The sequence below is a fragment of the Crocodylus siamensis genome, chromosome 4, assembly GCF_052110815.1.
Source record: "Crocodylus siamensis isolate JL-2025a chromosome 4, ASM5211081v1, whole genome shotgun sequence".
Classification (NCBI taxonomy): Eukaryota; Metazoa; Chordata; order Crocodylia; family Crocodylidae; genus Crocodylus; species Crocodylus siamensis.
In genome coordinates, this window is record NC_143398.1 from 94233293 (window position 1) to 94259010 (window position 25718).

A 25718-nucleotide genomic window follows, 5' to 3' on the forward strand; every position below is an offset into this window, starting at 1 on the left:
TGCCTTTTCTGGACTAGAGCTGCACCCCCCCATCCCACGCAAGACCAAGAGGCAAGCCTGGCACCTTCCGCTCAGTCTTTATTTACAGACCATTCCAGTACATTTCACTGGTAAAATTTACATGAAGATTATTAAAAAAATAGCAGTGATACACTAGGATTGTGCACCTTAGAGGAGGGGGAACAGAGGCAAAAGTAAATCATCTGCTCTCTTTTTCTGGACCTGGGAACTGTGTAACTCTTGTCATGGCAGGAAGCAGATTCATTTCTGAGTGGCATCAGAAGGGATTTTTCCTCTTGCAGCTTGGTTTCCATCTGCTGAATTCTCCCCCTTCCCCTTGTGCTCTCTGATGCCCTCTTGGGTTCTGTGCCCACATTACAAAGAGGGACACACAGAAGAGTACATGGGGCATGCTCACAGAGTGACAGCAGCCATCTTCCTGACTGACTTGTTCCCCCTGAAGCTCCACATAGTGGTTGAAGTTCTGCAGTCCCAGCACTTCTTGGATTTTGGGTCACAAGCTCCATAGACACAAGAGTGAAAGACTAAGACAGCCCCCAGTGCAGCAGAGGCCCCTTTCCCTCCCTAAATGGGCTCGAAACAAATAATGGTGGGGAGCTAAGAGGAGTTCCCTGGCTCAGAAATTTACCCTCCGATCCACAGATGTGCAGCAGCAGCAGCAATAGCAGCAGGAGCAGCCATGTTCCTTTCCAAGTCCAGCACTTTTTTCCTAGAACCCATTACAAGGGTTTAAAAAAGACAAAGGTGAAGATGGAGCTGGCCTGTGTCAACAATTCTTCTTCTGCAAGGCCAGGAATGCACTGTCTCTTCTCGTCTCCTGCTCAGCTCTGTGGGGGAGCTTCCTTAGGGAGTCACAGTGTAGAGGGCAGGCTGCTGCTCAGGGCAAGGAGACCCCACCTGAAGGATCTCGGGTTAATCCATAACCTCTTCCTTGATGCTGCTTATTGGAACGGGAAGCTCTGAGGAGTCTAACTCCATCACTGAGGGCTCGACTGTTTCTTCTTTCACTTGCACGGCAATAACTAGGGAAGAGAGAAAAGAAACCAATCAATCAACTCCCCCGAGGCCCCAGCAGCAGGGAGCACCAGGGCCCCACCTTGGTCAGACAAACACCTGGGACATAAGCACATGGGACTAATGGACAAGGCCCAGACTGGAGGGCACAAAGTGGCTCCTCTCACTGCCAGCTTCAGCAGCCATCAAGGAAAGGCTGAGACAGACAGCGACCTCCTGTCTGAGTCCTAGATGCAGAAGTTTTGCTGTCTTTGCACATTCTGTGCGTGTTGTGAACACAGCCGGTCCAAGGGGAATTGACACCCTAGAAGAACTGTGTACCTCGGTGCCCCCACCACTTCCAGTACAGAGGAAAGGTAGGAGTTGCGATTCTAGTGCTTTTTCCTCTGAGATCTCTTCAGAGGTCTTTCTCCCCTTACCAAAACAAAGGTCTTAAACCAAGGTGAAGCCGTAGCTGGTCAGGGTTGTTATTTAGAATAATGTTTCTGTTATTTTGTTCTGCATATAATTTTGGCACCCCCCAAACTGGCCACGGCTGTGAACTCAGTAGAGGACCCCTCTCTCTCTTTGACACACACACACACGTTTCACTCTCTGAGAGCTGCAGGTCTTGATGAGGGTCCCAGCAATAAGAAGCATGACCCATAGAGCTGCTCATAGCCACCAGCAAGAGGCACCTCACTGGGAAGGACCGAAGCTCACCCTCTGCTATTGCTACCACAGGAGCAACACAAAGCCCCAAAACCTTCTCTGTGGGAGAGGAGATTTTGTCTGTCCTGCACTCTCTTGCAGCCCACAACTCCTTGTGGGGGGAAGAGGAGGCAGAAACATTGTGAAGGACAGGTCATGGGGGTGCTAGCGTTCCCGGCATGCATGCAAGGGGCAGCAAGGCATAGCTACCCCCTCTCCTTACTCTCATCGGGTGCTGGCTCCAGGGAGGTCTTGTTTGCAGCTTTTGCTTCGCGCTTTGCCTTTGGGCCGACAGGTTTCTTGGTTGTCTGCTTGAGTAAGCGGGTTTTGGCAGCCATTTTTTTTCCTTAACGAGGAGAAACAAGCTGTTGGGAAAGACCTGCCATCTTACTGGAGCTGCTAACTGTTCTCTTTCACCGACAAACGCAGGACAAAGACAAGCATGCTCAGCCAGCAAGCTGTTTTTCAATGAGCTAGGAGGGGGATGGCATCCACCCCCAATCAGACAGTCCTGAGACACTGGTAGCAGTCAGGCAGCTGATTTATCTTTCTTTGGGCTGGCCAAAGCCCCAGGGAGGCACCCAGTCCAAAAGAAGCGGGGTGGACAGTGCACTGTTCCCATCATCCTAAATACAGAGCACTTCATTTTCTTGCACATGAAGGCTCAGATTCAGCAAAGCACTTAAGCACATGCTTCACTTATATGAACAGGCTTGCTGAAGCCACTTCAGTGCTTTGCTTAATGGCCCAGGCCTTGCTCCTCACATATGGGCAAGACTGCTCCTGTACATAGTGGCGTCTGTATAATTTTTCTATTTTTAGGTATGATATCATGGCCTGCAAATCCTTGGGGACGAGGCCTGTCAGGCACTACTTATGTTAGGACAGCACATAGCACAATGAAGCCTGAGTTGCGGCTCTTAGGCACTAACAAACATTGGGAGATGGTGACGGTCTCATCTCACTGCTTCCCAATGGTCACCCGCAACATGCCCTTTCTTTCCAATACCAACTAGGAAAGAAACATAACCCCGATTGACTTCCAGTTACCTGAACTGGGCCAGGCATGCAGTCTCCCCATCATGCTGATGGACAAAAGGGAAGCTGCATGTTGTCAAAGAAACACATCAGCCCCAGAGGAAAGCTGGGGAATGTTCTCAGGGGCTGAAAGTTTCTGTTTGGACTGAAGTTAATCAGCACAGATGGGGACCAGAGTATGGGCTGGGACCCTCCCAACATGGTGCCTGGAGCTCTCCGCAGCCAGGGAAGCATGGGGGAATGCAAGCTGGAATGATGGCAGCTGCACTGCCACACACCATGGACTAGCTGCAACCACAGCAACAGGCCTCTCGGTCCAGCCTACTGTGAAGTGCACACAGTGGCAAAAGGGTCCTCCCACAGAGGAAAAGGAAGGGGTGATGTGAAGAAGGGGCTAATCTAAGTCACTTACTCTTCTTCCCATAGGGTTTTTTTCTCTTCTTCGGCACCTCCTTGGTTTTCACGGGGGTTGTGGGCTCTGTCATTGAGATAAGAGAGGAATGAGGGCTGGGTTCCAGAACCAGCAGGTAACAGGGACAGGCCAATGCAAGTTAAACAAGAGACATATCCACCAGCCTGCCACAAAAGCCAAGAGAATGGAGCACTGCTCCTGTGTGTATCACGGGGAGAACCTGGGGGAAGAGCCCCTAAGCTTGGCAGGATGGGGCACAGAGGAAGAAAGGTACTGGAACTTCAGGGATGAGGCTTGCAGTTCCAAGATAGTGGAAAGGGATCTAAGGGGTAGGAGCAGTGGCTACTGCTAGTCCAGAGAGGAGCAGCACCCTTGTATGAGGCTTGTTCTAATCCTATGAGGAAATCAGGAAGCTAGTGGGAAAAGGAAGGGATAGAGCCGCACCTGCTGGGAGATGACTGCACCTGAAGGGAGGACAGAGACAGCACAGTAAGAGAGGCACCTGGAAGTGCCTTCAGCAGAAAAATTCTCCACTGGTTGCTGGAGAAATGAGGAGGAGCTTACAATCCATCTCCTACCTGTGGGCCTCTCCTTTCCTCTCCATCACCCAGCCCCCTAGCACTGGGTTCTACATCAGGCTGTATGTTAGGCGAGAGGGAAACATGGAGACCAGGACACAGTAAGGAGATGTTTTCTCCTCCCTCAAGTCACAGGAAAGCAGGAACACACAAAACTGGGGGTCAAAAACAGCTGCCACCAAACCCAGCATCTCTGTGGTTATAGTGAAAAACCAGTACTCACTCACCTGCAGCCACAGGAGGCTGGAGCTGGTAGCCTGTCAGCTCACACCAGCCCACGGGATAGATATCTGGTGACTCACAGTCAACCCACTGGTCATACTCATTGTCCCAGCCATCAAAGTGGATGCTGAGGAGGCGATGGACCACACGCTTGACTGTAGCCACGCAGATGAGTCGTGGCTCCATTAAGTCCACTGCTTCTAGCTTCATGCCTGCTTTGAAGCCATGGTTTGGACAGTCCTGGGCAGAGGGAAAAACCCACCATGAAGGCTTTCAACCCAATCTCAAACTTTAATACGACCCTGCTGCTCCAGTTATAGTACCTGCCTCCAGCTCAGACAGTGCAGACAGGACAGTCCTGCTTGGTCTCTCCCAGTGAAGGCCATAACAGAGTTACAAAGTGTGCCTTCACCTACCCAAATATGAACAGGCCTAAATTCCCAGCATAACAAAGCAAACCCAGTTATTTCCCCAGATAATGTCAACCTGCTTTTCTTGAGGTCATACACTAAGCCACACACTGAAGGGTTGTCCAACTACAATTCTAAACCAGAACAGTGCCGGGGGCTGAGCGAGGCTGACAGGCAGGTAGGTTCACCCTTCTGAGACACCACCAGGCTGTTCTGCCAGCATGGAGCAGAGACCATAACCCCACCCCTGTGTTTCAGTACTGGGCGAGAGATCCCTGCAAGCAGAACCTGGGAGTACTAAGGAAACACAAGCACGTGTCATCCATAGATCCTCCTGGCTGCTCCCCAAAGTTTTTGGCTGTTAACACCTAGCTCTGAGACACCTAAGCTGCATCTGCTCCTTCCTGTGGGCTGGTGTGAAGCTTGGGCCTCTGCATGGCAACTCTCCCAGGTGGTACTCACCGTGTTGAAGAGCCGTGCTGGCACTGCTCTGGACCTGGTCTTTTCCAGATAACTTTGCCAGTTGAAGGTCTTTGCATCGTACCCTGCAGCAGGAGGAAGAAGGGCTGGTCAGTAGACAGAACAGCTGGGAGATACATATTAAGTATCAACAGTGACTCAACATGGCTTAGGGGCCCTTCCCCTTGCACTTCCAAGGCAGAGCTCAAAGGAAGATGAGTGGAACCATGCAGTTTGACTGAGTGCTGCAGTCTAGCCTCAACCCCCTGCTACTCAGCAGAGGTTGGGAAAAGCATCCACCCATGCCATACTCTGAGAAACAAGCAAACATGTCCAAGAAAGCCTATGTTGAAGCCAATCAGCCCATCAGTCAGGCCATTCAGGTCCCCAAGAGGGGATGAGCAAGCTGGAGCCTCCTGATTTTGAACCATCCAGGCCATGTCCCCTTACAAAACATGAGGTCAAGAAGTCAGAAGCCTTGCCATGCTCAGGTTTGCACATGGAGGCCAAGGGGCTCAGTCTCACCTTTTGGTGGGGTCAGGTCAACACTGTTCTTCTGGCAGAAGTTGGCAGGGAAGATGGCATGTGAGGAAGCGTGGTAACAGAACCAGTCCGAGCCATCCGTGGAGGTAGCACCATCAATGCTGATCATGAGATACCCATCCAAGAGGACCTGTGGCAGCACAAGGAGGGCAGAGCATGAGAGAGGCAGTTCAGCTTGCTCGAAAGCCTTTGGCCTTGAAAGATCCCCATGAACCCTGCTGCTGGTTTAGGCTGGAACCATGCCCTGGCAGTGAGAGAGCTGCCTCTCAGGTGTGAAACAGCCTGTCTTGCTCTTCAAAGCAGCACCTAGCTGCAGCATTTGCACTCTCCAGGAGCCGGCATGGCCTCTTGAGGGAGCAGATTCATGTTGCCTCTTATCCAGAGCAGAGCATCTGGGAGAAAGGCTTCTGCCAGTGCAGCACATGCCTTGTGCAAGGGTGGCCCTGTCTGGGAAAGCCAACCTGCAAGCTGCTGCAGGCAGTGGCACAGCCCAGCAGATGCCTATCCACATCTGTATGCTGCCCCACTGCAGAGTGAGTGCATGAACCCAATTTCCAACCCTGCAGCCTAATCCTCTGAGGGTCCCCACAAAGATTGGGTTATCCTGGCCCTTCCCTCCCAGCAAGGCACAGAAAAGAGGCTCCACTGTCCATAGCTTCAATTAAGTACAGCTAAGCAAGACAGAAGGCTTCACCCCACCCCTTGGCCCAGGTTACCTTGCACACAGTAGCCACGCAGATGTTGCCCAGGTTCAAGGGATCAATGGCCTCTAATTTCATTCCCTCCTCAAACCAGCCACCTTCAGCATAGACAGCTCGCACCTACAGCAGACCACAGGTACAAAGAAATACCCTGTTGGTTACCACCAGGGCCCAAGGACAAGGGGAGGAGTTTCAAAGCCCTCTGAGAAGCACAGTAGTCCTTTGGCTGGCTAGGGCCCATATCGGGAAAAGAAAGGAAAGGCTGTCCTAGATAAGAAACAAGACATGAAGGGAGGGAGTTGGGGTGACTGAAGAAGAGGGGCAACCACAGTCACTGGAAGGCAGGGTCCAAAACAAGCAAGGGGGGGGAGGGGAAGACAGGGGACAACTGATCCTTGCCTCAGAGCCAGAAGCCTCTCAGAGCCAGCACCTCACCTTAGCCAGGCTCCTTCAGTCCAACTCAACCTCATGCAAGTCACCACCTCACCATGACTGAGTCCCACGCTGTATCCATTCCCCTCAAAGCAAGGTCCCTGGACCTAAGGGCAAGAATACCTCCCACCCTGGCCCCTGCACTAACACAACTCCAAACCCATAGGACTGACTCCATCTTTGAGTTCCCCCTACCATGCCCACAACCCAAATCCACTCCATCCCTTGTACCCCAGCTTCAAGCAAAGCTTTAGGCTCCTAGATCCACTGTTGCCACAGGGCAGAAAAAGCTCCGCATCCGTGTGTGACAGAGTCCAGCAAGTGGGTCTGACACGTGGGAAGGAAAGCCCCACAGGTTGGCAAGCTTTCCTGTGCCTCACCCCACTTTGCCATGGCAGTCGCAGGTGTACGGGCAGGGCTCTCCTACCTTCTTGAAGAGATAGGGGACGGCATCGCAGTATATCTTCCGGAAGGTGGGGTGGTTTGCCATGTCACTGCGCTTTTCTTCTGTCCAGGGACAGAAACAGGAAAGGGGAGAAAAAATGAACCCTCTACACTGATGGAGGTACTCAAGGTGGGGAGGGGGTGGTTTGCCTAAGTGGCTGCCAGTCATCTGCTCAGAGCTCAGCAGCTATTAGAAAGAGGAGGGCACCAGCCAGTGAGAGGGCACGGGAGGTCAATATTCAAAACTACCAAGGGAAAAAACAATGACCCCTCTGAGTTACAATGTCCCATGTCATGGGAACTAGGGTTGAAATCTAAAGCTGCCAAATTCATCACTGAAAAAGGAAATGTTTCCAAGGACCTAACCCATGGGCAGGGCAGTCTGCTGGGGAAGAGTAGCCAGAGGAACAAAAAATGGGGACGCTTTTTTAAGGTGTAAAAAAAAAAAAAAGGCATACCAGCTTCTAAGAGCAAGTTTCAGGGACTGTCTTGTAACAGAGGGAGGAATTCTGGGAAATTCGTTTCCCAGGAGGGACTGAGGGAAAGAGCAGACCCTGGGCCTCGGTCTCTTTGTCATCTGAGCTCTGGAATTTCTCAGGGCCCTAAGCTTGCCAAGAAGTCTCCTCCTCAAAGGGACATGCTCCAAGATGAGGTGATCTAAAAGGAACTTGCTCTTGAAGGGGCTAGCATCCTCTGTCACAAAGAAGCTGCATAATTGCAAGGCCATTAATAATTAGACAGAGTAAAATAAAGATGGAACACCTCTACATTGCACAGGAGAAACTGACTGTGTCTGGGGGCCTGAGTCAGAAATAATATTTCTGCTACAGATGCACAGCAGAATGTAGTTGGCCGGGTGTACCACAGTTGGGCGTTTGGCCTTTGGACCCTGAGGGGAGAAATTACCTGGCCAGACAGAGCCAGTGGCCAGATACAGCAGGAAGCAGGACATCCTATGACATGCCCAGCTTGCAGAATAAGGGTGGCCCTATCAGGATTAGAGTCATACATGGACAATCACCATCAGCATCACCCCTAACCCAATGCCACTGCCTCTTTGGAAGGTCCCAGCCTGGGGAGTCCATCCAGAAAGCCCACGTGTCACGTAGGTCCCTACCTGTCTTCTTGATGTTGTGGCCCACTCTTCGTGCCCAACCCACTGGGTGGATCAGGGGGCTCCACATGTGGCACCAGAAGTCATCATCACTATCGCCATCCTCATAGAGGAGCCTCAGCCGGCCGCCGATGACCGTGTCCACAACCGCCATGCGGGCCCGAGACACATGGTCCTTGTCCACCACTTCCACCCGCATGCCCTGCCGGAATGGGTACTTCATGTTCTCCGCCATCTAGGGAAGGCAACAAACAAAACAGAGCATTTCTAGCACCTTCCCAGGACGTGACTCTCTCCACAGGTACCCTACCCACCCAGCAGCTCCTCACTGCAGCCACCCCTGGGGAGAGAGACAGCAGCCATAGGCAGAAAGTGCTGCTGCACAGACTGCATAGACACCTTTGGGTTGAGAAGTGAAGAATAACCTGCTCTATAGAAACCCCAAGGGCCATTTCAGTTTGGCAGGGAGGCGTATGCCTCATTGGCCTTGAAGGTGGCCACAAGGTCTTCAAGAGTCGTAAGTGGGCAGAGCCTTTCTGCTGACTTGAGAGGGCAGCCGGATAAACCCCTTAGTATCATATCTCACTGGTAAAACAAGCTCCAGCAACAGGGACCTGCCCCCAGTATAGTGCTGCACATACTTAACACAGACTAAGGGGCCAAGACAGAACAACCAGCGCCACCCAGGTTTCTCTGGGACTCTCAACTTCAATCAGACCCAGCCCTGCCTACCCATGAGGCTTTTATAAAGCTCCAACACCTTGGTGTCCGAGAGCCAAGGATCTCAAGAGCACAATGAGCTCTTGCGCCATGGGTCTGAAGTAACAGTATCTTAATACACACATGCATGCACGCACGTACCCCACCGCCACACCCAGGTGTACCTGGAAAAGAAGGTTTTTCCCCAGGCATGGTTACATCTCAGCTTCTCTCTACTGCCTCTCTGTTGAGCAAGTCTCCAGTTTGTTTCTCCACAACCCAGCAGATCTGACATTATCCCATGAATAAGCCACTTCATTAAAATCCAACCTCCTAAGCTGTCACAGGGGCCTAGCAAACTTTGCTAGACTTGCCAGCGCAATGCCCTCAATGCCTCCCATGTATGATTGAATCCCATAATGCCCTATTCCTATCAAACACTTCATGGCATTAACTTCCTCCCTCAGAAATTTAGTATATACCCAAAGAAGCAGCTTTCTAAAATCTGCTGGCAGGGGGAGCCTGCCCTCTCCTTCTGGAACATCACACTAGCTGAAGCAACCTAAGGAACTGCTCAGATCTAGCAGACTTCTTGGCACAGATATTATTGGCTCTGTTGTGCGTTTCAGGTGAGCCCCTGAAGCTAAGTGTGTTAGGCTGTCTTGCTGCTCTGCTTCCCCAGCCTACTGCTGCGCTCTCTCATACTGAAGACAAATGTTTCCTCTCAAAACAAATGGCTCATTTCTTTGGAATAAAACAACCTAGGTGAATGTTTTCTTAAGACAACAGGCTTTGCGAATTCATGCCCCGATGAAAAACAAGACCATCCACCAGTATTCTGGGCTTACACTGTTTGGTAACGGTTGCTTCGTAAACCAGCCTAGGCCTCAAAAGAGGAAAAGGTCTCACTGTGTAGGACCATGGAGATCAGGCCATTTATGCAGGACACTGCCAAAGGAGCACTGTGTCCTATCTTCTGCCTGGCAGCACTCAGCGTGTTCAAAAGAAACCCTCCTCCATTCCACATGACACAACACGCTCTTCCTCAATGAACCCCAGGGGAGGTGAATCCAATCAGAAGCAAGCTGACACGCTGTTCCCACACTGTTTTGTCTGCATCCACCCGTGAACCGAGGTAGAAGAATCTCCACACTCATCCCATTACCTTGATATGGAAATCCACGGGGATGGTCCTTGCTCCCACCAGCCTCTTCATGAGGTACCCTCTCCAATCCGTGTACTTGGCGTGGATAGCTGAGCAGGCACAGAGAGGAGCACACAGTGTTGAAACAGCTCATGTCACCTCACTGATGCACCTCCAATAGACAATGCATGTTACTTTTCCTCTTTGTGGACTGTCTCGCTAAACCAGTGGTTCTCCACCTTTTTATACTCAAGGTATTCCTTGTTAGGCTCAAGCCCATCCTTGGAAAATGCCAACTCTTCACTTTCACTTGTTTCTTGATTACAGAAATGAAATACAGCAGTTTTTCCCTGGCAAAGAACTCATAGGCTGCTTGTACATGCCACAGGGGTTTAATTCGGTTTAGTTCTCGCTAAACTGAAACAGTGGGTTTTTAAAAACCACTTCAATTTAGGGAGAGTTAAATCAAAGTAAACCCCCATGGTGTGTACATGGTTTTTGCCTTCCTCTGTAGTGGGGGATGTGGCCCTCTACCTGGGGCTCTCTTGAGTGTATGTTAAGAGCAGGCTGCTGGCTTCTCTGAGCTGGTCTTCCAGCTTCTGCATGCCTTTGGCTTTGAAATCCTGTATCCAAATTGTTTCATTTTCAACCAGTGTCCTTTGGTTGTCATGTCCCCAGGCAGCATTGCTAGGAGAATCCAGCAGGCCTGTGCACTGGCTCTTGATCTTGGGAGGGCTCTGCTATCTGAAGCAGCAATCCCTGATCTTTTCCCAGTCCCAGTCCCCATTACAGATATGCAAGATGGTGTGGCCTCAAAGGAGTAGTAGCTGAAAACCTGAAGACTGTTAACTGTCCCTGTACCCACTCTTGCCTCTTGCTGAAGGCCACAATGGGCTAACCATTGACCTAGCTTTTATTTACTGTGAGCTACTGCTGACACAGGGTCCATTACCATAGAGCAGCTGCCCCCTTTTACTGATGGTTTTACAGGGAGGATTTAATGTCTCCATAGGACCAATGAGCCACTTGGGGGTCTGGTGATCTAAAGCCATTAAAGCTTAAAAACACCCTGACATGTAGCAGAAAGGGGGAGAGGAGGCAAGCAGCAAAGCCCAGAAGCATGGGAAATCCTCATAGTAGAACACAGGCCTAGCTACGCCTAGATCACCCCCAAACAATGGCTGTCCAAACTCTTCTTGAGCACTGTCAGAAGAGGTGTGTGCATATCCAAACACAGAAACAGCACATCCAAGCCAGAAAATGCCAGGCCAATGCTGTTTCACCAGCACTCCCAAGTTATCCCTCTGGTTGAGCAGGGATGAACAAAGCTTCTCCATCACTCTCCTGGGTCAGCCCTGGGGAGCAGTGTGAACAGCATGGTGTCCTCACCGCTCTCCAGGGACCAAGAGAAATGGCAGCAATCAATCAAAGACAGCCATGGCCCTGCAGTCCCAACCACAGCAAATCAAGTTTATGACACTAAACTAGGAGAGAACCAAACTCCCCTGGCACCTGTTCTCCCAAGCACTGGGTCCAACAGGCACTCACTCTGAGGGGGTACCAAGATTTTGCTGTTGATAGCACACCAGCCGATGGGGTGGATGTCCACTGTGCCCAAGTTGCACCAGAAGTCGTAGCCAGAGTCAGTCTCAAAGCCTTCGTAGCGCAGCAGTGCCCTGTACCCTGCCAGGAGAGAGGGAGGGAGACTTGACGCATCAGTCTGTATCTCTATTTTGGAGCATGCTGAATGCTTTGCCTCAGCTACCACAACCCTATGCGCCAGGTCATTCTTGTAGCAGACTGTCAACTAGCCAGGCTAGGTATAACTGACCCTTTCAGCTTTCTGCACCAGTCGGTTTCCTCTGGCACTTTCCAGCTGCTAGTGAACCTCTTAGAGACTTACCTGCAGTCTGGATGACTGAAGCAATCCAATACACCCGGCTGGGGAGCACAGCATCACTGTTCAGCACTTCCACCTTCATCCCTTTCACCACATCATCCCACTGGTCGAACAGAGGCACCTGCAGAGCCAGGCAAAAGTGAAGGGAGAGACAAGAGCAGCAGTTACAAACCAGGGCTGCAAGAACGGTACAAATGGGATCTCCTTTATGCTCATAGCCTGTACTCTAGATTTTACTCTTTTCTCTACAATCGAAGTTTCTTTCTACCCTTCATGGCTGGAGGCAGAAACCTTGAAAACTTCGGGGTGTACAGTGCTGCCTGCCCGAGCCTGTAGACAGCCTGACATATTAGTTCTTAAAAGTCTCAATGCATGCAGTGTTCACAGCAGAGCCCACACACAGAAGTTTAAAGATGAACTCTGTTAACTGTTTTTCTGCTTCCGTGAGATGTGGACGTCATGGCAGGATGACTGGATAACCAATAATTAATCCAATAAATCCACAGTGACCCTCATACCTCCCAGATACCAAAGCCTCAGTCAGCCAAACCCCCACCTATTCACTACTGTGATACACAAGTTCATCATCAACTCTACATTGTAGCTGAAATGGGAAGATAGAGCACAAGTGATTTAATATTAAAACCACTACCACAGGGCAGGTAGCTGCAGCTATCTGTATTATATATACAGGCAATCCTCGGACTTAGGACACAATTGGTTTCTGAAAACCCTGTCTTAAGTCAAAATGTTGTAACTCAGAACCAATTTTCTCATAAGAAACAATGTTATAAATGGGGGATTGGCTCCTCAACAAAGGCCCGATACCCTATTTTCACTAAAAATATCCCAGAATTTTGAACTTGGTCAATTATAGATGAGTAATATAGCTACATTAATGTATTTATATTGTAAATAGCAATCATATTGATTTGGAAGGACTTCTTTGAGGTGACTTTGCCGGACTTTTTGAAGGGCTCTTGGCTGGAGTCTTCTCAGGAGACTTGGCTGCAGGTTTTTCTGGAGTCTTGTCTGCTTTCTTAAAGGAAGTGTCCAAGAAAGTTCAGACAGAGGTTCTTCAGGGAGATGAGCGATGCAGCAAACTTGTTTGCTGGTGTGGAGTCACATCGGATCACACGTTGCAAAGTCAAAACTGACGTTAAAGTTGAAACAGGGTGTCAATTTATAAACGCCATAAATGTGAGACCTTGCAATTCAAAACATTGCAAGTTGAGGACTGCCTGTACATAAAAACTGCCATTTTTCAACTGACCTAAGGTACCTGAATGGCCTCCATTACAGTGGTATGTGGGCACCTCTTAGTGCTTTTAACTTCCCTACATCCCTGTGAGGGTAGCAGTATACCCATTTTACACATAGGAAAGTCAGGCACTGAGAGGTTAAGTAACTTGCCTAAACTTAAACAGGGAATTTGCGACAGAGCTTGAACTCAGTTGCAGGCTGGCATGCTAACCAGTGGGCTATCCTTTCCTGTCCGATGTGGAGCAGGCACACAACCTTCAGTCCGTACCACTCAAGGAGCTGCAGAATTCAGGATGTTCCCAAAGAACTAAGGCCCGGCTTTCTGATCAGAATGACCAACAGCTGTGTTGAGTCAGGTTCCTCCCACCTTCTCCCCTAAACCTCTGTCTATGCATCCACTATGGAAACAGATCACTGGCAACAGAACCGGTGAGACAGCACTACTGGAAATGGCAAAAATGCAGCATAGACACATGGCTTTTTTATTTTGTCTAAAAGAGCATGTAGGAGCCCCCATCATGTTGACGACTTTCCTGTTCCTGCTATGGTGAATAACGTAAGATTCTGCAAGGAAATCTAAGATGAGGAACAAGTAAAAAGGAGGGGGGAAAGAAGGGAGCCCTAGCACAGGCTGCAATGTACACTGTCCCACATCTGCCCTAGCATGGTACTTCACCCATTGTAATTCTAACGCTATATGGGCAGAGTTCCTGGAAATCCAATTTTGAAAGGCCTTTGGGGAAGCCAACAGACCTGTGGAAGAACTCAGCCTCCCCTCACACCAATAAATCCCCAGAAGCTCCCGTGTGTGTTGCTACTTTTGTTCAAAAGGGAAGCCAGCACAAATTCTGGGCTCCAGCTCTACTGCAGTGTGAGAAGCTGCCAGGACGTGCCTGGGAAAGGTATGTTCGGCCACTACCCAGCCTTCTTGCCTGAGAGCAAGGTTATTTCCTCTGGTGCTCGTGTCCTCCAATGACATTGGCACTTGGGGAGGATGCTCACTAGGTGGAACAAAGCTTATAGCATCCAGACCTGGCAAGGCTGACAGATCCAAACTGTTCTCAAGATTTAGGATAAACAGCTGTGGTTTCATAATGAGAAAAAGGACTTTTCTACACTGAGGTAGCTCCACCCTTCTGGTATCAGTTGAAGAAGGCAAGGACACTTGACACTGTGAAAAAGAATGGCAACTGCAAATTGGAAGCTGGCTACAAGAGCCAGACACCAGCATGAAGGGGGTAACAAAGACCACGAGTAGGTGCTACCATCCCAACTGCATATCTGGCCTTAGAGTACTGCAGGGGGATATGCCAATAAGAGCACATTGACAGACTCAGGGATCAGGGTTTCCAAACCGGGCATGGGCTAGCAGTAGACCTCATGTGCCCATGCCTTTGGCACCAGGCCCTGACATCCATTATCAAGGAGGAGACTATTATGGCCTGCACCACCATAGGGAAGAGCACTGCAGCATGTTCCTGGAAACATACACAAAAACAGCTGCCAAAGCAGAATGAGTAAATGTTCTGGCCTTTAAAAACCGACATGCAGCCTATTCCCATCCCCAAGGGATTGACACTAACAGGACCTCCATCTTCATTTAGTGAGCACCCACTTCACTGGAGCTAAAAGAGCTTCCCCCGGCACTAACCCAGAGGGGGCATGTCAGCTACGCATCAGCCAGAAGGTGGCAGGATGAGCTCAGGGAGGACTGAAGAAGACTAACGGCCCTAGCCCACATTCAAATCAAAGCTGGAGAGAAACCATCTAGAGAGCTGTTCCACATTTTCAAGCACTAACTTGGCAGCTGGCTGGCTCTTTTTATAGCTGGATGGCCATTTTTATGGCATGATAATTATTTTGCTTGTGTGACTGGTCTAAATTTATTGCTCAGTTAACTAGTTAATTGCATAATATATGTAATGTGTGGCAGACGTCTATGGGTATGGACACACATACATACGAAACCCTTCTGAATGTGGAAGGTTTCAGAAGGGCAGCAGCAAGGCCATTTGAACTGTTGTGTGTAAAAGCTGACGATGATTCCCATGTAGCAAAACTGCACTGGTGTTTAGCACTGCTTGATCCAGGGTTAAAATCCCAGTGGTTTTGCTACTGAGAATCATTCTGCAGCTCCTCCAAACATTAGAAACAGAAGGTAATGGCTGCCACCCTTCTGAACAGGCTTCAAATGTACGTGTCTATTCCTGCTGGAGACAGCTGCTGACCTACCACGACCGAGCAGGGAAAGCATTGCTAATGATACATTTACTGCAGGGATGTCCAACTGGTAGGCCATGGACCACATGTGGCTTATGAGGGATGAAGCTACTGCCCTCAGGCTGCAGCTCCCCCTATTATTTCAGCTGCAACATCAGTAGTGTTAGAGGGGGCTGTGTGGACACATGGTGCAATAGTGGCAGGGATGCCCACATGGGCACACAAGGCAGTAGCAGCAGAGCTGCCCACACAGCCTCATGGTGCAGCTGTGGGGGTGTCCACACAGTGTGCAGCACAAGGGCCTGTGACTTGTCCTGGTGCAGCCTGCAAGGTGTGTGGTCCCCAGTTACTTGGAAGTTGAACAGCCCTAACACTTGAAACTGGGGGTGGTAACTCCTCATAACAATGGGCAGAGGAAGCAGTGAGACCCTAGCGAAACCTGGTTGCACCAGACACTGTTATTTATAATAGCGCTGCATGGAGAGGGTGACCTGCTAGAGACAGAAGTGCTTTCTGCACCCCACTTCAGAAGGAGGGCTGGAGAACCAGCCATGGAGCTATGGGCTAACCTTTTCATAGAATCATAGAAAGTTGTGTTTGGCAGGGACCTCAGGAGGTCATCTAGTCTGACCCCCTGCTCAGAGCAGGACCATCCCCAACTAGATCATCCCAGCCAAAGCTTTGTCTAGCCAGGTCTTGAAAACCTCCAAGGATGGAGATCCTACCACCTCTCAGTGTAGCCTATTCCAGCATTTTACTACCCTCCCAGTGAGAAAATTCTTCTTAATATCTAACCTAAACTTCCCTTGCTGCAACTTGAGACCATTGCTCCTGTTCTTTTATGCTACCCTGGCACATTCCTCCCTCTCTAGATCATATTTGTTACAGTCACAGGTGCTTCCCTTGCCTCCCCAGCTCTACCACTTTAACAGATGCCAAGGGGGCTTACTGATTTCCGTGCATCTATGGGCAGTAAGCAATCTACTCAGTGAGCAATTCAGGAGAGCTATGCTAAAGCAGCAATGGAACAGCTGCTGTTATGGAGAGACTTTAAGCGACTGAGTGGAAGGAGTGAGCTGTCAGTGGGATGCATGTATGCTGGTCTTGCTTGGTAAAGATTTGATTGGGGAGGAGGCTCAAAAGTGGAATAACTCAGTGTAGTAGCAAGATGCAAAATTCCCAAGGAATGCTTTTATTCACCACCACATCATTTCAAGCTAGGTGCAAAGAGGACACAGCACAGAAAAAGGGTGACAAATTGCAGCGGCAGATTGGTCTGAAGCCAGTTGTATTGTGACCACTGAGAAACTTAGTTGAAGGGCTCTGAATTGATGCTGCAGCCATTTTCTCTTGAGCCCCAGTTTATATGCTGACAGTCTTTCTTTAGCATCATCTCCAATTCCAGAAAGAGTATGGCCTGCCAGAGCCTGCCCTCATAGATTCATAAAAATTAAGGCCTTGAAGGGACATCAAAAGATCATCAAGTCCAATCTCCCCTGCTCTGGGCAGGAATACTGCCGAGATTAGAGGAGAATGAGGGCAAAGCTCCATTTTTTCCCCTTCTCAGAACCCATGAATGCATCCAAGGGTAGGTTTAGTTTGCTCTCTCTTTTTATGAACATAGGGTTGCTGTGAATCCCTTCACCACAGAGGGTTCAGTTTGTTCCCAGACTGGCCCGGGGAAAACCATCTTGTTGCAGTAGCCACTGAAACAAAAAGACAGAGTTGAACAACCAAAAGCCACAGCACATCTGGCCTTCACAGAACAATCAACTTGATAAAATCAACTCAATCCCACTTCAGTTTTGAATACTAAGTCCCTCTTCCAAGGCAATTTCTTTTTAGACTAGTGATGGCAAGGAGAGTACTGAAACAAAAGGCACGAGGGAAGGGAGAGGCTGCTGGCTAACGAGGGAGGAGGGTTAAAAGTGATCCTGACTGAAAGATGACATAGGTAAGACCATAAACAAAAGTGCATCGATTTAACTAACAGGGAAAGTTAAGCCAATATTGTGCCACTTTGTATCAACACTCTCTTAACTTGGATTTAAAACCTGAATTACAATAGTTTAGTTTAGCCCTGTTCTAGAGATCGCCAGCTTCAAGAAATCAGCCCTCGTTGCCACAGATAACAGTAGAAAGCTGCATACCTGCTGCTGTCAGTGCCATTTTGTTTCCTGGTGTCTAGTTGTGCCCCATCCATGTGCCCGTCTCCTTCAGATCTGGGGTTCCTGGAAAGCAATTTTGGGAAGCTGGCAACAGAACCAGCTCCTCTCAGTTCAGCTCTTCATCCTTCTAGTCCAGCTGGTTTGCAGACCTGCAGCACTTCTTAGAATCCTTCTGTTCTTCAACAGTTCGCTGCAGGATGTCTCCGTGCCCCTCAGCAGCCAGCCACAGAATGGAAAGACAAGTCCCAAGAATTTTTTCCAATCCACAGCAGGGGCACTTTTCTTGCCCCCGTGAGCTTTGCTAAGCTAGATCTTCCCTTCCTTCATCTCCTCATAACATTGTTTTATGCTCAACAACAGCTCAGCCACCGACGAGACAAGTGACTTCCCTCGAATGGGGAAGCTAGCCATGAGGTCTTAGACCAATTGGCAGAAGCCTTGTGTACTGGTTTCCTCTCAGGCAACAGAATCACCTGGGCCACAGAAACAGATGTCGCTCACTACAGAAATACGGAGACTCCACACCAAAGGGTGTCCTCAGTGCTGTTTGTGCGGGCAAGTGAATTCTAGCAACCAGAGCTTTATGCAGCAGGAATCTGCCCAACTAGGCACTGTCACCAGGAGGCGCACTTCATCACTTGAGCTAAGACCACAAGTGAAATCCACCTGCACGACTGTCACGGTAGACTCCGGTGCAGTGGAGGACCAAAGTTAATTCTAAGTGTAATTCAAATCTCTGTGCACTGTGTATGAATGAGATGCGTTGTACAGGTGTCAGGGAACAACAGGACTGTGGCCAGTTTTGGGCAGGGAAGTTCTGGCAGAATCCAGGAGACCAGCAAAGGTATCAGAAGTCTAGAACATGAGGCACAGCGGGAAGAATGGGGATTATTTAAGTCCCGAGATGACAGAGGGGTCTGACAGTAGTCTTCAAATTCCAAGAGAAAAGGCGGTTAGAAAGAGGATGTCACACAAATGCACTATGCCCACACATGGGACAGCGTAAACTGTTACAGGAGGGATTTTAGGAAGAACTTTCTAACTCTGAAGGAGGTCAATCACTGGAGCAGACTAGCTAGGGAGGTTGTTTCTAAGTGCAGGGCAAACAGGCATTTGTTTGGGGTCATTTAGACAGGAACAGTCCTGCCTCAAGCAGCAACTTGCACTAGATACAGCTTCAGGAGGTCCCATCCAGCTCCAGTTTCTATTATTTATCTAAAAAATTCTATGATCCACAATGGGACCACAGAGTGAGGAAAGCAACGTAATACCAGAGAAAACAGACACACTGCGTGAGAAGCCACCCAGAGTCCAAGGGTAGTAAGGTTTATATTTCTAAAGAAAACTGAGGGTACCTATCTTCACCATTTGCACAGGCCATGATGTCCTTTTCCCTCCCTTAGTTACCTCAAGTCATGGAGGTCAGGCCTGATAAATCCAGCACCAGTCTGACTCGCTGTCACTGGACCCTTCAGTCTCAAATCCCTGCCCATTTCCCCTTCTGGAGACTCACATGCTCCTTCCACTGGGCTCCCAAACAGTGCCAAGAGGTTCTGCCTTTCTCCCAGCCACACAGAAGACAGTCTGACATCAAGCACCCTCTCCCCTTTGCAACTACCCATTCCCCACCACCACTTTCTCACTCAATTAACTCAGGCTTATCATATTACTATCAAGCTACACAGAGGGAGGTATGGAAAGCAAGAACTCACGTGTTTGAAGCAGCTGACAGGGGCAGCCTTGTATCCATGGTCCTGCAGGTACTTTCCCCAGTCAAAGCCGAGCACAAGAGCTGCAAGATAACATCATGGTTAGTTGGTTCTCAAGAAAGTCCTATGCAACCATTTACTTTGTAGTCAGCAGTTGGGAACCACAGGGTGGCCCAGTAGGGGGAGAGGTCACCACTCTACCCTGACAAACAAGAGATCTGGGGGCTAATCCCATTTGCTGGCTGGCGGGGAAAAGCCAGAAGCCCCAAGTCCAAGTTAAAACCCGACATGAAAGATGATGACAATCCTGTGGGAAGAGGGAGGACAAGGGCAGTGACAGCCAGGTGTTAAGCTAATGATGTGCTCGTGCTCCCAGCAACTACAGAGGAAGGGGCAGTAATGGACGCTGGGTCCTTCCCACCCAGGTTTCTCCATGCTGCAATCAACCTGACCCAGACAAATGTGCACTCCTTCCCCTCCCCAATCCCAATACGTATTGGTAGCAAGGGTGTGCACCAAGCTCTGCGTCGCTTGCTACTGCCTGCGCCAGCCGGTCTAATGTACTGCTGTGTCTCCTCCATGCCCATCTGCACTTACCGTCCTGGCCCGTCAGCGTTCCATCTGCCAGCTGCCCCGTCCCTTGGGAATGCAGGAAGGCCCCAATCTTGGCAGACCATGCTGCCTTGTGCAGGACCTTAGCCTTCTTTGTAGGTGGCTTGCCCTGCAAGAGTGTAAGAGGGAGCGGATATTGGGACTGAGAGGCATGGGGAAAACCTGTCCTAGCAGGCGAGGGGCAGACTTACCTTTCTCTCTCTGGGAGGAGGATCTTTCCTATACTCATGAACCATAAGAAGCTGAAAACCCAATGGACACAGCTTCACTCCACCCCCCGCCATTTCTTTCCAACCCATATAGCCAACTGGACTATTTGTGGGTCCTTAGACTGCACAGGAAGGAAAACAGGCACCAACAGGCCTCAGGCGAGCATTATCTAGTCCAGCAGTGGGCAAAATATGGCCTGCAGGCTTGACAGAGGGGTGGGGCGGACTGCACCTACACTGCACTGCCCGGGTGAGCTCTGCTGCACGTGCCCCCTCCCCCTCCCCCCCCATGGACAGTTCCTGGGACCTACTGCATGGGCAGCCCCTGCACACACACACACTCACCCCTCCACACACTTCCCCACCCCTCTACCTCTCCCCCAACACATTCCCCCACTCCCACAATATACAAGAGTAAGACTATATTTTAAGCTATACACTATATACACACAATACTCAAAAAACCCATAAAATCAGGACATTTTTTTAAAGTAAAATTAAAATATGTTCTAGTAATTGTTTCATTTTAGCATATGATTTTTTAAAATCCATTTGTTAAAATGATTCCTTCTGAAAGATTGTGTGTGCGCGACCCTCAGCTTCTCACTAAAACTCCCCAAGTGGCCCTCCCTGATCTAGTCTGTGGCAGCAAAATGGTTGCTGCTTTTGCCCACAGAGGAAACAGCACAGGTGTCACTCACCTGCAACCTTGCCAGGATGCTGGCTTTTTTTGAGTTGGAGGAGTAGCTCCTGGAGCAGGAGACACTGCAGAAGCGTTTGGTCTTGGAGAAGAAAGCTTCTCGCGTGCCCACGATCCCACACATCTCACACACAGCTGGAGGAGAGGCAGACAGACTGTGAGCAGTGGGGGCTTCACCAGCCCTGCCAGGACAAAGCTCAAGCCAACACTACTACAGCACCAGTGAACACTGACTGACGTTCAGTCCTGGCAGAACCCTGGGCCCCACTTGATGCAACCGGGAGTGGAGAATGTACACGGTGCAGCTCTGCCTCCAAAGCGCACACGTTATGCTACACCACCATACATCTTTCAGCAGTGCACTACTTTGAAATGGGTCCTTATCTGCTTCTAGCAACTCTATGCTGTGCGGCGGTACCTGGTTCAGAGCCACTGTCCTCCATCATCCGGCCCGGGGTGGTGGGTGTGTGCAGTGGCAGAGGGGAGGTGGACAGCTCCCCCGCTTCCCGGGTGGCCATGTCATCATTGCTAGAATCATCGAAGTAGGAGCTGCTGTCACTGCCCATGCTGCTGTTGTAACCCCGGAAGCTGTCGTAACCCCCAAAGAGGTCCAGGTCATCATCTTCTTCCTCCTCCTCCTCTCCCACCCGCTCCAAGGAGGAGGTCTTCTGGCTGAGGGAAGACACCAACTGACAAAGAAATGACCACTTTAGAAGACAGATTTTCATCGTTCCCTTATGCCAGGGATGATGAACCTCCGGGCTCCATTTCCCAGCTGCCCCTGCCCACATGGCTTGTGCCGGTCTCCATGGAGACCTCAGCCACGCCAGCAGTGCAGGGGGCTGCTCCAGAGCTGCTGGGAATGTGGGACAGAGGCAGCTTGCTGCAGAGCCATGATCTGTAGTGTGGACGCTCTGTGCAGAGGCACGCACCCAGGGGATCATGGCTCTGCCCTGGCTCCTTGCAGCAGGCTACAGATTGCAGCTCCACAGCAAGCTGCCCCCATCCCATGTTCCTGGAAGCTCTGGAGCAGCCCCTGCATTGCTCTGCCACACACGCTGCTGGCATGGCTGAGGTCTCCATGAAGACCGGTACAAGCCATCTGGGCAGGGGCGGCTGGGAAACGGAGTCCCTGGCCGACTGGATCCAGCCCATGGGCCGGATGTTGCCCATCCCTGCCTTATGCAGTAAAGCCTGGCCCTCCAGAGCAAGTCACTGGCTGTGGCAATTGCAGGGTACCAGGACCAGACCCTTGAGCCAGCACTAGCTTCCCTGGCAGGAAGAATTCCCACCAGCTCCACATTTCCTTAATGTTTTACCCCTAGTACACATCTCTCCCAGATGAAAAGAAGATTCATAGTCACAGAAGGGCAAGCACAGGAAAGACACTGGGAGCAGAAAGCAGGAGGCTGACCAATGGCTTATGGCTGCAGCAAAGTAGGTTTAGATTAAATATCAGGAAGAATTACTTCATTGTTACAGCACTGAGGCTGTAAAATAGACTATCTAGGGAATTGTGGGATCTCTATCACTGGAGGTTTTCAAGAGTTTGGATAAGCATGGATCAGGAACAATCTACAAATAGCTATGCCTATGCTCACTATGGTTATTTCCCATGTTTCTGGGCTTCGCTGGTTACTGCATGAGGCCAGGAAGGAATTTATTTCCCCACTCCTGTTGCTATTGCATCTGTTCAGGGAATTTTCTTTTTGCCTTCCTCAAAAGCATAAGGAGGTAGCTGCAGCCAAGGCTTGGGATTTTGACTTGGGTGTATCAATGTTCCTTCTGGGACTAATAAATAGTTGGAGGTTCCTCGCTAGAAGGTCTTGCCCCTCCACACCAGGCCAGACCAATGATCACATTTGGGATCAGGAAGGAATTTTATCTCAGGGTATGACTGGCATGGGCTGGGGGAGTTCTGGCCTTCCTCTGTAGCAGGTGTGTGGCCCTCTTCCTAGGATCTCTTGAGCATATGTTAACAACCCTTGCAACAGGACACTGGACCACCCTTGTTCCCCTGCTTTACCTGTGGCAGGTTAAGATGCTGTGTGCATTGTAGTTGTGCAACAGGGTTGTATACTTCTAGTAACAGGGTAGACAAGGATTTGTACCAGATGATTTGGATAGGGCAGGGGGTTGGACTAGAAGACCTTCAGAGGTCCCATCCAGCCTTACTTTTCTATGCTTCTGTGACCCAGGAGCAAGAAGCCAAAATGCCTAAAACCATCCTGAGTGGGGAGGGGTCAGTATGAATTCATAGGGAAGGAGAGAGACCACCCCTTTTCACTCACTTTCCTGTCCAGTGGTTGCACTTCTTCACACCCACTAGAAAACACTTCAGTAACTAGCTGCTGCTCTCCAGGCTATTTAACCCTCCCCAGTAAAGCTTGGGACACAGTGGATCAAAAAATGCCCTTGAAACAAGGAGGCGCATTTTCTAACAAAAGTAAAAGCTGTACACTTTATTACCACCACATTCCCTGGGCTGACTTTGGCTCAGGAGCTGCACTGGAAAACCAGACAACTTGCATTTTCAAGTATTAAATAAGTATCAGTCAAACCTCTTTTTCACCTGTGATTTCATCATTACCTATTCATACAGCTATATCCATACAGCAAGGAGATGCAAGAGTAGAGGGACAGCAAATCAGGAGATGCACAAAGGGCCCGTCTTTAAGAAGATGGAGGGGAGGAGGAAGAGTGATTAGTTGTGCTTTGGACACAGATTAAGGAAGTTAGGAGATATGCTGTTGCCAAGAGCTCATGCACGGACACTGAGGCTCAGCAGTGAGAGGGGCAAGGGAGAGAAGAGCAGAAGCACAGACATGCAGTCACAGGGAGAAAGGAGCTCGCAGCAGCAGCCGCCGGCGCCAGCAAGGAAACATCACCACCAGTCAGCACTGTCAGCAGCCCTACTGCTTTGCACCCACAGGTCTCTCTCTCCTGTGCGGTGCTTGGAGTGGCATGAGATTTTCTTTAGAGCTGGTCACTGAGCCCAGGCATCTTTCTGCTGTCCGCAAGAGCAAGAGCAGAACAGCTGCAGAACACGGGGCCTGCTGTGTGTTCAAATGAAAGCTAGATAGAAACCAGCTACGGAGCTGTCAAGCACTACCTTGGGAGCAGGTTGCAGAGACTGGAGCTCTGCCTGCCTATCTGGCCCTGGGCATGGCACCAGAAGCATTTCAGAGGTCCTGGACTTCAACCTCTTACCTAGCTGCCTAAGTTTAGGTCCCAGGACCTCCCTGCTACCCTTACCCACGTGTTGGTGCCTACACAGACCCAAGAGACTGGGCAAGATGTCTGACCCGGTAAGTGGCTGTTCTTATAGGATGGCCATTTTGATGGTGTGAGTGTTACTTTGCACCACATTTATTGTGCGGTTCACCCACCAACCGTGTCATACGTGTAAAGGGGGGCAGGGGCCCCGCGCACGGATCCTTCTCCTAGTGCCAGCTGTTTGCACCCAAGGCTCGTCCTGTGCAGCCCCAGGACAAGAGAGGGCTCCTGCCGCCCGCAGCCAGGGCCTCCCAGACGCGGGGGAGCCCAGGGCTCCCAAGCGCCGCGCTGGGCCTGGCCCCGGCCCCGGGGGGGCGGGTTCCGCCGTGGCACTGTGACACAGGGCTCCACGCTCCGCCTCCCCGCGGGACCGTGGAATCTCCGCGGCAGCGATTGTGACGCAAAGCTCCACGCCCCGCCCCCTCCGGGGAGCCCCGCGCTCCTTCCAAGGGGGTCCGAACCCATCCCCACCCCAGTCCCCAGCCCCGTGCCCGCCCCTTACTTCGCCCTGCTCCTGCTCCGTGGCCGCCATTGCCGGGATCCTGCGCCCCGAGCGCTCCCCACCCCTGCCAGGCCCGGCTCGGCTCGGCCCGCTGCACTCACATGGCGGGACCTCGGCCCTACTTAGCTTCACTGTCCCCAATACATCGAGGCAGCCGGTTGGCCGCCGACCCCTCGCGCCTGCCAATCGCCAGGCAGATTGCTTTGCAAACGCCGACAGCGGAAGGAACGCGCAGTCCGGCCGCACGGCATCCTGGGACAGGTAGTTTGCGTCCCTGCCAGGCGGGGGGAAGAGTGTCGGGGCTGCCCCGTGCCGCAGGCTCCCAGCTTCCGGGCTCTGGGCCTACCCGCTCCAGCGTGCAAGGTGCGAGCCTGGGGCAACTCCAGGGAGCCCAGCATCCCCAGCCCTTAGAAGCCTGTAGACCATGAAGCCCCCTCCCCTCACATGGGATCAGGTCCCTGGTGCCCCGGAGCAGTGGTTTTCAGCCAGTTTTGTTCCAGGACGTATTTGTAAGCATGCATGGCCCGTCCCGACCCAGTGCCCCCACTCCCGGGCGCTGCCTCCCACCCCAGCCCCCTACTTATCCCATGTTTTTTTCTCCCTTGAAGGAGACTCCGTTTTTAAAGTCTTTGCAGCCCTTTCCTGTACTCCTGTAACCACTTTGGGGTTGTGACTGGTGGGCTGAGAAATGAGCCAAGCCCAGTCCTGCAGAGGTGGTGGTGTTCAGCAAAGCTGGAGAGAGGAAGGGCCTAAAGCAAAGCCACCAGCATAAGAGGCCCTGTGGGGCAGCTTACCTGTTTCTTCTTCTCCCCCCGCCAAAAAAAAACAAAAACCTTTTCTATTTTTTTTTTAAAGGTTCATGCTGCACGGGCTGCACTATGGATGTGAGCAGGAGGTAGCAGCAGTAGAGTCTTTAGTCTCAAGTCAGGCCAAAGGCAGAGCAGAGGTGCATTTTATATGCAAAGATGTAAGGCCTACCCCTTTTTTATTCAGAGCTTTCATGAAATCAAACTCACTCCCTCAGATACTATGACAGGATAGAAGAAAGCTATGTAGGAAGGAATGAGTGATTTGAATTCAAGACAGGTATGCCTTATATCCCAACTAAGATGCAACTAGTTTTAGGACACATGCACAAAGACATACGTGCATACAGAAGCAGGGCTGGAAGGGACCTCCAGATATCATTTAGGCCAACCCCTTTCCTGAGGCAGGGTCATCATATCCAAACTATCCCA

At 50.6% G+C, this 25718-nt stretch overlaps 1 protein-coding gene across 3 annotated transcripts; it reads right to left on the reverse strand.

The window, feature by feature from the left end:
- Positions 1 to 60: 60 nt before the first annotated feature.
- L3MBTL2 (L3MBTL histone methyl-lysine binding protein 2) lies at positions 61 to 24639 on the reverse strand. Of its 3 annotated transcripts, none has more exons than XM_090042955.1 (17): positions 24481 to 24639; positions 21121 to 21391; positions 20704 to 20837; positions 19779 to 19902; positions 19185 to 19264; positions 11825 to 11942; positions 11470 to 11604; positions 9943 to 10031; positions 8082 to 8313; positions 6948 to 7024; positions 6104 to 6208; positions 5370 to 5517; positions 4848 to 4930; positions 3981 to 4215; positions 3176 to 3241; positions 1949 to 2071; positions 61 to 1043 (listed from the first exon to the last, which is right to left on the reverse strand). In XM_090042955.1, the coding sequence occupies exons 1-17, from the start codon at positions 24508 to 24510 to the stop codon at positions 934 to 936; spliced, it is 2160 nt and encodes a 719-aa protein (XP_089899081.1). In that variant the 5' UTR covers positions 24511 to 24639; the 3' UTR covers positions 61 to 933. The 3 variants fall into 3 exon arrangements, with proteins under 3 accessions (XP_089899081.1, XP_089899080.1, XP_089899082.1); XM_090042954.1 differs by having other exon boundaries at positions 6948 to 7027; XM_090042956.1 differs by having other exon boundaries at positions 1949 to 2090; positions 6948 to 7027.
- Between the last annotated feature and the right edge of the window lie 1079 nt (positions 24640 to 25718).